The 13,478-nt window shown below is 32.2% G+C and overlaps 1 protein-coding gene across 1 annotated transcript in view; it reads right to left on the reverse strand.

Moving 5' to 3' along the window:
• Positions 1-786: 786 nt before the first annotated feature.
• The window catches only part of LOC145315564 (ATP-binding cassette sub-family D member 2-like), a 162,535-nt gene continuing 149,843 nt past the window's right edge, over positions 787-13,478 (reverse strand). Inside the window, exons 24-26 of the mRNA XM_080155546.1 lie at positions 10,584-10,709; positions 9,061-9,114; positions 787-1,161 (exon numbers count right to left, since the gene is read on the reverse strand). Of these exons, the coding sequence (XP_080011672.1) occupies positions 1,051-1,161; positions 9,061-9,114; positions 10,584-10,709 (291 nt within the window). The 3' untranslated portion in view covers positions 787-1,050. The remainder of the gene's footprint in view (positions 1,162-9,060; positions 9,115-10,583; positions 10,710-13,478) is intronic.

Consider the following 13,478-nt stretch of genomic DNA (forward strand, 5'->3'; position numbering starts at 1 on the left):
GTGGATCCACCCCCAGGCAACAATCCCCTTGACAAGGGTCGACATCAACTAAAATAGCTAAGAAGGCGGTTAAAAAAGTCACCACACCTCCTTAAATTTAAGGTATGTTTGAAAAATTTTTTCGCTTTTCGCGCGTCAATTTTCCAATTAAAGGACGCTTTAATATGTTCATTATGCAGGGGGGTGTATCCACCCCCCTTTCAAGACCTTCTTGATGTCTGTTTTACACCCCCTAAAGCTCACACACTCGCTGATTTTGGTTTAAGGGGGATGTCAAATCACTGTGCATGCCACTATTTTTATATGTTTTAGTAGCGAAGCTACTCTAGAAATAGTAAATGTTTGTCTGTCTGAAATTAACGAAAGTGTTTTTTTTTCTGTTGGTATAATATATGAATGCTTTTTGGCTGCTTTTACCTTTTTTTTATGTTTATAACTATTTCTCTAGTATGCGATTCCCCTAAGCCCACTATAGGGATTAAGTCAAGTAACATCCAACAGACAATCAAAGATTTAATTGCAAGTCTTAACTGTGCACGATGAGAAAATCATTCCCCTACTTTTAGCACTTCCGTTTCGGGCCGATCATGCATTGTATAGTTGTGATACCCTCTCTCAAAATAGTTATAAACCTTTAAGGGACCCATAAGAAGCTTCATTGTAAAGAAGAACCATATCAGTTCAGAGCTATTTTCTTCGGTACAGACATAGACAGACACAGATCCTGTTACTTTTTTATAATAGACATAAATTGGAAAAAGAATACATAGAATAAAGCCTTTAATATATATTTAAAATAGAAATAATATACATGGTTATTAGTTATAAATGTTTGAAATATTTTAAATTACTATTAAATTATAAAAAATATCTAAATATGTTTATTACAGGGTGAAGGATAGTGTTTTGAAAAACCAAAAAAGTCGTATAATGATACTATTAAGCAATAATTAAGCGTTTTGATAAAAGTTGACAATTAAAAAAAAATGTTATTTTTCTCAGTTTAACATTTCATTTCTCAGAAACCCTATCCCTGCTTTCCTGGAAAATTTAATCTGAATTGAGTGGCTGATCATCCTTGTACTTGATGTTGTCCCCGCCGCTGGCGGCTGCGTCCATCAAGGCTTCGATCTCCTCCAGCCGCGACTTCATCGAGTCAACCTGAAATATTAAACTATAATAAGAATTATTTAGCGATTCCCCCTCAAAGTGCTTGGTCTAACTAGCGCAGAAACAACTCCCTAATTTTGATAAAAAGTGTAAATAAGGTAGGGTAAGTTTTTTGTCTTTATGTTTTAGTTCAGATAAGGTTTTATTAATTACTGGGTAACCCCTCAAGGTTATGGCCCCCACATGTTTTAGGCATAGGGAGGAGGAGAGCATACTTCTTTTATCTTTCTTTTATTCCAAAATAAGGGGTAGGAGGTTTTAGTGTTCAAAGGCACTTTAAGGGAAAGCACGTCCATATACCTTATCAACTAATTGTTTTTGGTTTTGGCCATTTTTAGTAGGGAGGGCTTTATCTTATAACATAGAGGGACCCAGCACAAAGAAACAACCCTTTGATTATAAGGCCATTATCATTTGTTATTAATTTGTCAAATGCTTCTCTTAGGTCAAACCTACATTAAATAAATAAGTTTGTGATAAGTTTTTTACACTTTACCCATGGTTTAATATCATGTTATCTTATTCGTTTGTTGAAAAACTTTGGGTACTTTTATTAAAATATAATTGGGGTTGGTCCCAATCTTATAGTTTATATGCTTTTTACCCAATAATTTAAATCTACAGACGTTTTTATTTTGTATATCATATTATCGTCAATTATTCCTGGAAACTTAAAGTTAAACAATCTTTCTAAATTTTCAATGAAATATTATTAAGATTCTTGTAGGTTAGGTTAGGTTAAGTTCAGTTCAGAGTAATCCTAATTTCTTTTTAGAAGTTGAAGAATAAAGTGGCTACAGTAACTAAAAAGGTGCGAATTTTTTTTAGCCAAAAACAAATTTATTATGAATTTATTCGCAGACTCACACACACTCACAGACACGCACGAACCTATATAAATATATATTTGTATAAAAATTGATGTAATCTATTAGTGTTATCATGTTTTTACGTGATGATATACTAGAATATCAACATAAATTATGTCTTTATCTTTACAGGTTATACAATATGGAACAGCTACAGGGTGATCCAAAAAAAATATTTCGGCAAACAATGGGGATAGATGTCACTGCTTTTTTGGCCTACCTATTCTATTGACGCCAGGAAATACACTATACCCCATCTCTTTTCTAGGGAGTTTATTTCCCCCCTTTCTCCTTTCCTCTACTATGACGTCAATAGAATAGGTAGGCAAAAAGCTGTGCCATCTATCCCCATTTACCTAGGGCACTAAAAACAGCCAAGACTTAGAATTTTGCAGATATATTAAGGGATAAGACAATGGCTAATAAATAATGTCTTTATCTTTACAGGTTATACAAAATGGAACATTTACAGGGCGATCCACATTTTTTTGAGCCAAAATGTGTGGCAAAAATAATTTAAAAATTTTAAATATGACTTTGAATTTTGCTGGGATCTTAAGTGATAAGACAATGGCTAATAAATTATGTCTTTATCTTTACAGGTTACACAATATGGAACAGTTACAGTGTGTTCCAAAATTTGTTTAAAAGTAACAGGATTATATGCCTGTCTCGCTAACCGCTGAACCGATATGGTTCTCCTTATCATAGGTCCAGGGACCTCCCAAAAGAAATCGCCCCTAAAAAATAATTACTTTTAAAAAAAACTGAAATAGAAAACGGGCGAGGATTGAACCCCCCCCCCCCCCACCCTCAAGTACCCCTAGAGGCCGCTAGGGGCGTAGCCGCTAGCATGATACATGTTGTTTAAGGACCACCCTGTAAAATATATAAAATATTACATATTATATAAGGGGGAAATAAAGCTATATATGTGTGTGTGTGAGGGGGTTGAAACTTTATGAATATTGAATAAGTCTGTGTAAATGTGTGTGTGTGTGTATGTGTGTGTGTGTGTGTGTGTGTGTGTGTGTGTGTGTGTGTGTGTGAGTAAGTGTGTGCGTGTGTGTGTGTAAGTTTGTGTATAATTTTGTGTTTTGAAGGAGAATATAATAAACCTCTTAAGATAATTCTTTTGCATTTAAGGAATTTTAAATTTTAACCCAATTTTAACAATTCTCATTATTGATTTTAAACTAAACTTAGATGTTAAATATTATAACCAATTGAATATTTTTAAATGTCATCATTTCTAACAACAAAGCTTTTAATAATTAGGGTTGTTCTGTCAAAATGTCCTATACATTTAGGCATGTTAGAGTTGTCCTATCGATATCATGAAGGGCAATATTATTGTAAAAATTAAGTATAACTCTATAATTATTACCAGAAAGTAAAACTAAAACGTGTAGTTTTTACTTTTTGTACAATAGATTTTATATGGTATAATTTTTCTATTCATCTGATTTAAAACACTGCACATAGGGGCAACAAGGGGCAACAATTCACCACCCCCAAATCAAGTTTTAAACATTCTATGAGTATTATCATACTTAATGTACATCAGATTTCAAAGGAATCGTAAAAATACGCTTTTTAAGTAAGCATTCTAATGCATGGAAGTCAAGAAATGCAAAAATTTTCTTACAGAAAAAGGCATACTTTTTGTGTTTCACCAACAATTTTAAAAGTATTATAAAATCTTTTAGAATTAACGTAATTATACAAAATAACTTCTGATGAGTCATGCATTACATATATTTTGACAGTATAAAAGAAAAAAACACAAATTGAAGAAATTAGTCCTAAATAATTCTAGTTGAAGTCAAGATTTTAGTTTTTATTTGTTTGTTTTTTAATCAACATTTAGGAAGACAGTAAGAGGAAACATGTTTTCGCCGGGTGTCGCCGGCTAAAAAAACGATATTTGATTACCCAAAGACATATTTTAATCGCCAGTACTGGTTTCATTTACCCCCCCGCGCCCCCGTAGGGGTTTTTAGCCCGTTTTCTGAACGTGGGTGCATGAAAAGCTTGTAAGAAAAGGCGTTTAAATGCGCTTTTAAAGTCAAAACTTAAGATATAATTCAAATAAATAAAAGACACAAAAACATAGACATATTAGGAAATATTTATTCCGACTTAGAGTTAAAGTTAATAATAAATATTTTCAAGTTCTATTCTATTCTAAATGATGGGGAGGAGAGGGGGGGGGGGCTAAACCTAAATCTAAACCTCTTTATGTTTGATGTTTTAATGTAACTAAATAATTGTTTCTATAGATTATTATAAATATCAGGGATCTAAAGGGATAAGACAAAGATCAATAAATTGTTGTACATCCCCAATGATAATACACAAAATTACCCCTTGTGTAGATTAAAGTTAGTAGTTAAAACGTTTGAACACACAACTGTAAAACTTTGGGGACTAGTGTTATAAACAGCCCAATGTCCCCTACCTCACTGCGGAAAGGTAAAGTTAATATGCGAATAACGTGATGTTCATATAATCATTCTAAATTGGAATTAGCAAGTAGTCTTCTGTCTGTCTATTGGTAATGCTTTGTTTTTAAATTATGTAGTTACAGGGTATTCATGTTTAAAGTCAGCAGTTTTATTTAGAAAGGGAGGGGACTGTTAATTACACTAGTCCCCAAACTTCAAAGTTTCATAATAACGTTTTTATATTCGTTAGCATAAGAACTTCAGGAAATATAATTGATTTTTTATTGGTTGGTTCATTAAGATGAGTGTCAAAACTTTTCAACCACTAATTGTCATCTACAGACAAATAATTTTGTAATATAATTTATTAAATATGTATTTATTAAATATGTATCAATATTGGGGATGTACATATTAATCGGTTATTGTTTTGTTCCTTAGATCCCTAGGTGTTAATATATAATACAAAGTAGCTTGATGTCTGTTTGTCTGTCCGCCCATCCCTTAAGATCTCGCTAACCACTTAACTGATTGAATTCTACTCTTCAGGGAATATATCTACTGGTCCTGTGGTTGTTTAAAGATCTTTTTCAAAAATAAAAATCCCCCTCAATTTTTTCATATTTCTATAATTAGGGTCGGTCCGTCCGGACGTCTGGTACAGTTAGCTCTTTTACTTAACTTAAACAGGCTAGAATTGTTCTATCGATCTCAAACTTTTCATGCTGATTTCTACAACAGTTAGGTACGACTTAGAAAGCACAGCAACTCTATAATCATTACCAAAAAGTCCGTACATCCATTTATAAAAAGCTGATTTTTACTTTTTTGACAACGAATAATGGTTTTGAATGTTAAAAATATCCTATTCATCTGATTTTTTGAATACTGATTCCTATTTCAATAACGTCTATTGTTATAAGCGAAGCATCTCTATAATCAAGTCCTAAAAACGTCAGTATGTCCTTAAACAGTAACATATATTTAATCAGTTTTAATTACAATTTTGTATAGACATGCATTAATAATTCAGTTCTGACACTTCACAAGTTTTAATGTTTGATTGTCGTTCCATTTCAGAGCTTCGCTTCTTTCATGGATGTTGTCATCCTTGTTTAATTACCTCTTGGGGCAAATCCCCTAGAGGCTAGGGGCGAAGCCGCTAGTGTACATATAAACAGTAAACAAGAATCATAATATTATTATAAATATAGATATTAGTTAATAAAAATTTATGTTAATCATGCCCACATTTATAATGGATTTATTAAACATAAAAATAAAGTGAAACTTGTAGCTTGCTAAAATAAGGATCCCCATCCACCCCCATTTACACCATCCCCTCCCCTCTTACTGAAATGAATTCCATGACCCCAAATTTGACACTTTGAACACTAAAATCGGACTACAATTAACCTAGTTACACTTTAAAGGGCCCAAAAAGCTAGTGATAGGGTAGCTGCGCTACTAAAAAATTCTCATATTGCTCTGATAACCAAAACCCCTAATTAGACATTTTAAACACGAAATTCAAGATAGTTGATGGATAGATAGATGGATAGATAAATGGATAGGTAGATGAATAGATATATGGATAGATAGATGGATAAGTAAATGGATAGACAGATGGATAGATGGATAGATAGATGGATGGATAGATAGAGGGATAGATTGATGGATGGATAAATTGATAGTTGATGGATAAAGAGATGAATATTTGATGGATAGATAGATGGATTGATATATAGATGGATAGAGAGATGGATAGATAGATGGATAGATAGATGGATAGATAGATGGATAGATAGATGGATAGATAGATGGATAGATAGATGGATAGATAGATGGATAGATAGATGGATAGATAGATGGATAGATAGATGGATCTATAGATGGATAGATAGATGGATAGATAGATGGATAGATAGATGGATAGATAGATGGATAGACAGATGGATAGATATATGGATAGATAGATGGATAAATAGATGGATAGATAGATGGATAGATAGATGGATAGATAGATGGATAGATAGATGGATAGATAGATGGATAGATAGATGGATAGATAGATGGATAGATAGATGGATAGATAGATGGATAGATGATGGATAGATATATGGATAGATAGATGGATAGATTTATGGATAGATAGATGGACAGGGTAAGGGGGGGCAATTTTCGGGAGGGGTTAATCTGGTAATTTTCTATCTACCTTCATAAAATGACCTTTATCTCCATGTTCCTTTCAAATGACAGAAAAAAACATAAAAGCAAATTTGTTTGTTGTTGTATTACCTACAAAAAAGTATAAAATGAAATTTTTGTGAGATAAATTTTAAGGGTACTAAATAATTAAATCCCCTTTTTGGTTGATTTGCCCCAATGTGCACTGCACTGATTTAAAGGACAATTAAGAATTATTTTATGTGCAAAGAAAAGTCTTAAAATGTTAGTATGTCCATATGAAGTAATTTTAGGACAGAGGGGGTTTCTATCTTTTGTTTATTTGATGCTTTAGGTCAGGTTTGGTTAGGTTATATTGGGAACTGAGAAGCCCGCGGAGTTGGGAAACCGCATTATAGGCCACCTCTAGGGGAAAACCTCTTATTTTTAATTTATTTTGTTTTTAGGCCCTTATTTTACAAGACAATACAACAATAAATGTTAATTTGTTACTATGTATTATTTTTTAAAGTCTTTTTTCTTGATAGCTAATTTAATGTTAGTTTAACTTTGATATAGCATTTGACAAATCAATTATAATTTGTTCTTGTGTTTCCAGAAATGTATCTGGAGAAAATGTGTCTCAAAAATCTGCCATGTGACGTCATAAAAATTAGGGAGATGAGAGGAGAAGTGGGAAAGAAACCCCCTAAAAAAGAGATGGATAAGCCCTCATTTATATGACGTCACAATGGTGATTTTTTGAGACACTTTGTCCAGCTATTAAAAAAGGAATACATATTGTTGCAGTAGTTAACGAGATCTTACGGTACAAATGGACAGACAAACATTCTGTTACTTTTATACAAGGATCAGAATACTTATTCAAAGAACGAGGGGGGGAAAGAAGGCGGTAACGTCGATATTTATAAAATACAAGGATGTTAAATTCTAAGCAAGCGAAGCTAGAGCAATGGGTCATTTTAGAGCTACGCTAAATTACTTTAACAAGAACAATAGAGTTCTTTATCAGCACAAAAAGAATAAGAATGTAAATATCACAAAATAAGAATAGGTGCAACGCATTAAAAAAAAATAAGATGTATAGAATTAGTACGTCATATAACAAACTATGATATATTATATAAAACAAAGGACTAATCCTAGGAAACTAAGTCAGTAAGTAAGTCAAACAGTCATTAAGTAAGAAAAACTGATACTTATAAAGATACTCTACATCTAAAAGTATGTAATGTATAAGAATTGGGAGGTCATATTGACAATATTAAAAAGATAATGGTCTACAAATTCTGAAAGATTCAGTCAATAATTAAGTGTAGCAGTCATTAAGTGAGGAAAACTGACACTTATAGAGATACTACGCATATAAGAAATGTGGGATGTATAAGAATTGGGAGGTAATATAGTCAACATTAAAAAAAATAATGCTCTACAAAATTCTGAGGAAATAAGTCATTATGTAAGTCCAACAGTCAGTAAGAAATGAAAACTGACACTTTTAGAGATACTACGCATACAAAAAGTTTGGGATGTATAAGAATTGGGAGGTGATATCGGAAACATATAAAAAGACATAAATCAAAAAAATGTGTTGAGATTGTTTTACATTTAGTGGTGTTGCGAATATATAAAAACAGGATTTTGAATTGTTGCTGTCTATAGTGCCCTAGCAAAATGGGGATAGATGTCACTGCTTTTGGCCTACCAATTCTATTGACGTCAGGAAATATCCTATACCCTATCTCTTTTCTAGGAGGTTTCTTTCCCCCTTCCCTTTCTCTTTACCTCAACCATGACGTAAATAGAATAGGTAGGCCAAAAGCTGTTACATTTATCCCCATTTTCATAGGGCACTAAACACAGGTACTTTTAAAATTTAAATTAAAAAAAGACCAAGAATGATAATTTTTCAACCATCCAAAAAGATGATAAACAAAATTACCCCTTCTGTAGAGTAAAATTATTAGTAGATACATTTGGAAACGATTGGTTTGAAACCAACCAATCAAAATTCAATAGTGGTAACCAAAGTTTTTCATTTTTAATCATTTTTTCGAAGCATCCCAAACCTTTTTATCACAAATGCAAAGAGGGAAAAAACTTATTTCAATTCCTGTTCTAATATTTCTATAATAATATTGTTAAATATGAATTATTACCAATAGTACTACATGTCTATCTATCTATCTATCTATTTATTTATCTATTTATCTATCTATCTATCTATCTATCTATCTATCTATCTATCTATCTATCTATCTATCTATCTATCTATCTATCTATCTATCTATCTATCTATCTATCTATCTATCTATCTATCTATCTATCTATCTATCTATCTATCTATCTATCTATCTATCTATCTATCTATCTATCTATCTATCCACCTGATTAAGTTTTTTCTCCAATTGTTCCTTTTCTTCGCTTAGACTGGAAAACATCTAAAACAAGAAATTCTGTTTATTAAGATCTCTTAAACGGGAATCTTAAGGGATAAGAAAATGGACGATGAATTGAAGTGCTATCCCAATGATTATAGACATAATTTCCCCTATTGTAGATGAAAACGTTTGGACACTAACTTAATGTAAATTTTTTTATCAAAGTACCCAAAGTTTTTAAGCCAACAAATAAGAAAAAGTGTTACAAACTTTGGGTTCTTTTTTAACTAACAGTCCAATGTCTTCTCCCTCCCTCCGGATAATAAAATATTCTAAAAAAAACAAAAGCTTTTTTGGGGAATGATTTATTCGTCCTATGAAATACGATAAAAGTTTGAGGTGTTTATTTTTCTGGACTAAGATTTCAAAATAGCAAATAACATAAAAAAGCAGAGCTAATTTTTTGCCAATAAATCACTGAACATGATATTGTTGTTAAATATCATAATAAACAATCAGTATTTTATTTAAAAAGTAATCAAGATGGAAGGAGGGAACATTGGGCTGTTTATTACACTAGTCCCTAAAGTTCTATAATAACGTTTTTCATTATTCGTTGGCTAAACAACTTTGGGGACTTTTATTGAGTTTTGATTGGTTTGTTTATTAAGTTCCAACCACTAAGTATAATCTACAGAAAGGGGTTATTTTGTGTATCATCATTCGGGATGTACTTCAATTTATAGGCAATTCAATTAATCCTTCAGATCCCAAGATACAGTAATATTTTAAAGACATATTTTATTGTATAGAGTTAGATGAGAGGATCTTTTATTTTTGAGGAGTGAGGGGTTTATTACACTTTTCTGTCCTATATATATAGGATATTACTAAAGTTTTCTAGTATGGTACATTTTATGTTTCGAGAGGGGGGGGGGGGATAAGTGTACATACACCCAACCCATATGGGATTTTCATAAGAGTTTAATATAATTTTTGGGTGGGTGATTTAAGTAGACAACTCACCCAATGAGAATATTATAATTTTTTTATTTGAGGGGGGGGGGGGGTCAAGGTATGCAAACTAATCTCATGTGATATTATAAAAGTTTGTGATACATAGCCCGAGCTGTCTTCGCCAATATTTCTTAATATCCATATTCTTACAATCTACTGGGTTTTTAGAAAAAAAAGTAGTAAAGTATTATGAAATTGTACTTTTTATTAACGAAATGTCCGTTCGTCTGTCTGTAAATATGTAAATTTCTCAGCTTTTATTCAAGATAGACAGCTAAAAGATTTGATAAAGATTGTTTGTACCAATGAGAATCCTGTATATAATTTGATTGGTACTTCAGTCTGACGGCAATGCCACAAAAGACAGATGAACATCTGTTCTATACTCTGAAAATCCATGATGTTTTTGCGTTGCTATTTATGGATGTTGTCATACTTGTTTTAAAATAATCTTACAACGATATTTTATGGACATTGTAATCCTTGTTTAACTAAAAGACAGTGATAAAAACCTCTTTAGAAAGGAGCCCGAACTTCCATCCTCCTTGACCGTCAAACTGGAGCAGGTGGGTGTGAAACTGGGCCAGCGTGGGGCGATGGGTGATGGTCAACAGGGTCACCCCGTGGTCCTTGGCAGCCTACAATAATAATCTATATTCAACTGGAGCAGGTGTGGATGTGGAACTAGGCCAGCGTAAGGCGGTGAGTGATGGTCAGCAGGGTCACCCCGTGGTCCTTGGCAGCCTAGAATAAAAATCTCTATTAAACTGGAGCAGGTGTGGATGTAGAACTAGGCCAGCGTAGGGCAGTGGGTGAGGGTCAGTAGGGTCACCCCGTGGTCCTTGGCAGTCTACAATGATAATTTCAATTAAACTTGAGCATGTACGGCTGTAGAACTGGACCAACGTGGGGTGGTGGGTGATGGTCCTTGGCAGCCTAAAATAATAATCTCTGTGTCGATGGATTTAATATTACTAAATCATACACCAAACTATCTTGTACTCTAATAAAGAGACACTTTTAGCTGGCTAAAATAAAGATCCACACCCCATACCCATCCCTCCTACTAGATGAATAAATTGATCAACAAATAATATCCATGTTCGCAGTGTAAATGGACTACAATTTTTTCCCTGCTATTATCCACGTGTATTCTACATTCAACAAACTGGCTTTCAGTCGACATTTAGAACTTAGATTTATAGTTAAATCCTTATCAGTACCAGTATCAAGTTTCCCTGTTACGTAGACTAATTTCAGTCGAGGGGCCAGCAAGATCTTTTAGTACAAAGAGACTTATAAACATCCTGTTACTTTTAATTAAAGATAAGTTAAGCATTTGTACATTAACTAACATTCCAAATATTCAAATTTAACATTTCCAAGATTTTGTAGGTTGATTTAATTTTAATGTAAGCTATACTATTAAAGTATTTTGACAAATTTTACTGAATTTAATCTAATTATATATATTGATGTAAAAACAGCATAAAAATCTAATACTATAATATAAAGTAGTAAGGTTTTTTTTCAATAACCACTAAACTGATTTCTACATTTTAGGGGAGCTTCACATATGTCCCTGGATGGTTTTAGGCTATTTTGTTTTTAGATTTAAGGCTTAAGGTTGGTTGTAGGCTATTTTTCTGTTTTTCCCTAACCTTTCAAATTCAGAGCCCTTAGATGCTAAGGGCACAGCCGCTGGTACTAAATAAATGACTGCACAGTAAGATATATAAGTTGGAAAGAATTTTAATGTTAGAGGGAGATTTGAAGTCTGCATTAAATTTTAAAGATTTTTTTTATAAAATTCGTTTTTGTATAATTCTTTATCTAAAAGCGGAATTTAAGTTCATAAATTTTGACCAATAGGATAGGTGGATTGGAAACTATCTGCGCTCTAATTGGTTGAATGATGTGCGACACTTAAGCTTCTCCTATCAGAGCGAGGATAATTTTCAATCCACCAATCACAGATGTCAAAATTAATTAACTTAAATTGTATTTCTGCTTTTAGATAAATAATTATACAAAAAACTAATTTTATAAAAAATCCTTAAAATTTGATGCAGATTTCAAATCTTCCCCTAACATTAAAATTCCTTCCAACTTATATATCCTACTGCACAGTATAGAAAAGGAAACAAAATTTATGGCCTTCCGAGAGAAAGTTATGATATGATTTTCTCAATGGGCTTTAAAATTCATATTTCATTCAGAACCACTAGGAGCGGAAGAAAAAGAGTGGTGGACTGATTCTTTAGTCAGGGGAATTTGAATTTTAAAGTATGGTTTTGAAACCGATTAAAACCGTTTCTAATACATACTGATAAATCATGTATCGCATTCATGACAATTTTCTGCAAATAATAAAATAAATATTATAATGTTAGCCAATGCCATTGGCTCCTCGGGGTTAACAAAACTGGTTTTATTCTTATAATTTTTTATTTTTATGTCTCAATCTTTACCAAAAAAAATACCTTAATAGATATTTATCTCATATTTTAATAGACAGCTTTTCGTGAATTTTAAAATGAAAAATAATATGATTTAAACCAGTTTTTTTAGCCCCGAGGGGTCGAATTCCCGGGCTAAAAAAACTGGTTTTAATTTCAAGGTTTTTATATTAATATTCCTGGAAAATTGTCTATAATTCGATGCTATACATAATTTTTCAGTATGGCTGAGAACTATTTCAAAACGATACTAAAAAATATTTTTTTTTCTGTTACCTAAAGAACTTGCCCTAAGATAATACAATTCATTTCTAGGTTTTTTTATCCAACAGTGTTTTTAATCAACACACCTACTTTTATTCCATTTTTAACATTTTATTTTAGTGGATTTTTCAGAGATCTAAAGGGATAAGATAATGACTGATAAATTGATGTACAATGTACATCCCCAATGATATTCACAAAATTACCCGTCCTGTAGATTACAATTAATGGTTGAAACGTTTGGACACTCAACTAAATGAAACCAACCAATCAAAAGTCTAAAATCCCCAAGGTTATGAGCCATAAAATAAGAAAACGTTATTATAAGACTTTGGGGATTAGTGTAATAAACAGCCCAATGTCCCCCTCCTCCTTGGTATTGGCATACATTGCTTTGTCAAAAATGTTGTCGTCATTATGTCAACATAAGTATTTTTATATTGTCATTAGAAGATCAATAAGACGATATTATGTCAGCCATGAACACTTTTAATAGAAATCCATTAAGTCCATGGAAATATTGAAAATAAACTATTTCAAAAATAGCAAGTCGATATTATGAAAACCACGCCCATTTTTTTAATGCCATATAGTGGACTTATTTGCCTGATTTTTTCGTCGATATTTTCATATAAATAAAACAATTCCATCGTAAAAGTAATATTAAGTAAAATATATCATTTA

This window comes from Acartia tonsa, chromosome 4, assembly GCF_053477335.1.
Source record: "Acartia tonsa isolate MP-2025a chromosome 4, ASM5347733v1, whole genome shotgun sequence".
Classification (NCBI taxonomy): domain Eukaryota; kingdom Metazoa; phylum Arthropoda; class Copepoda; order Calanoida; family Acartiidae; genus Acartia; species Acartia tonsa.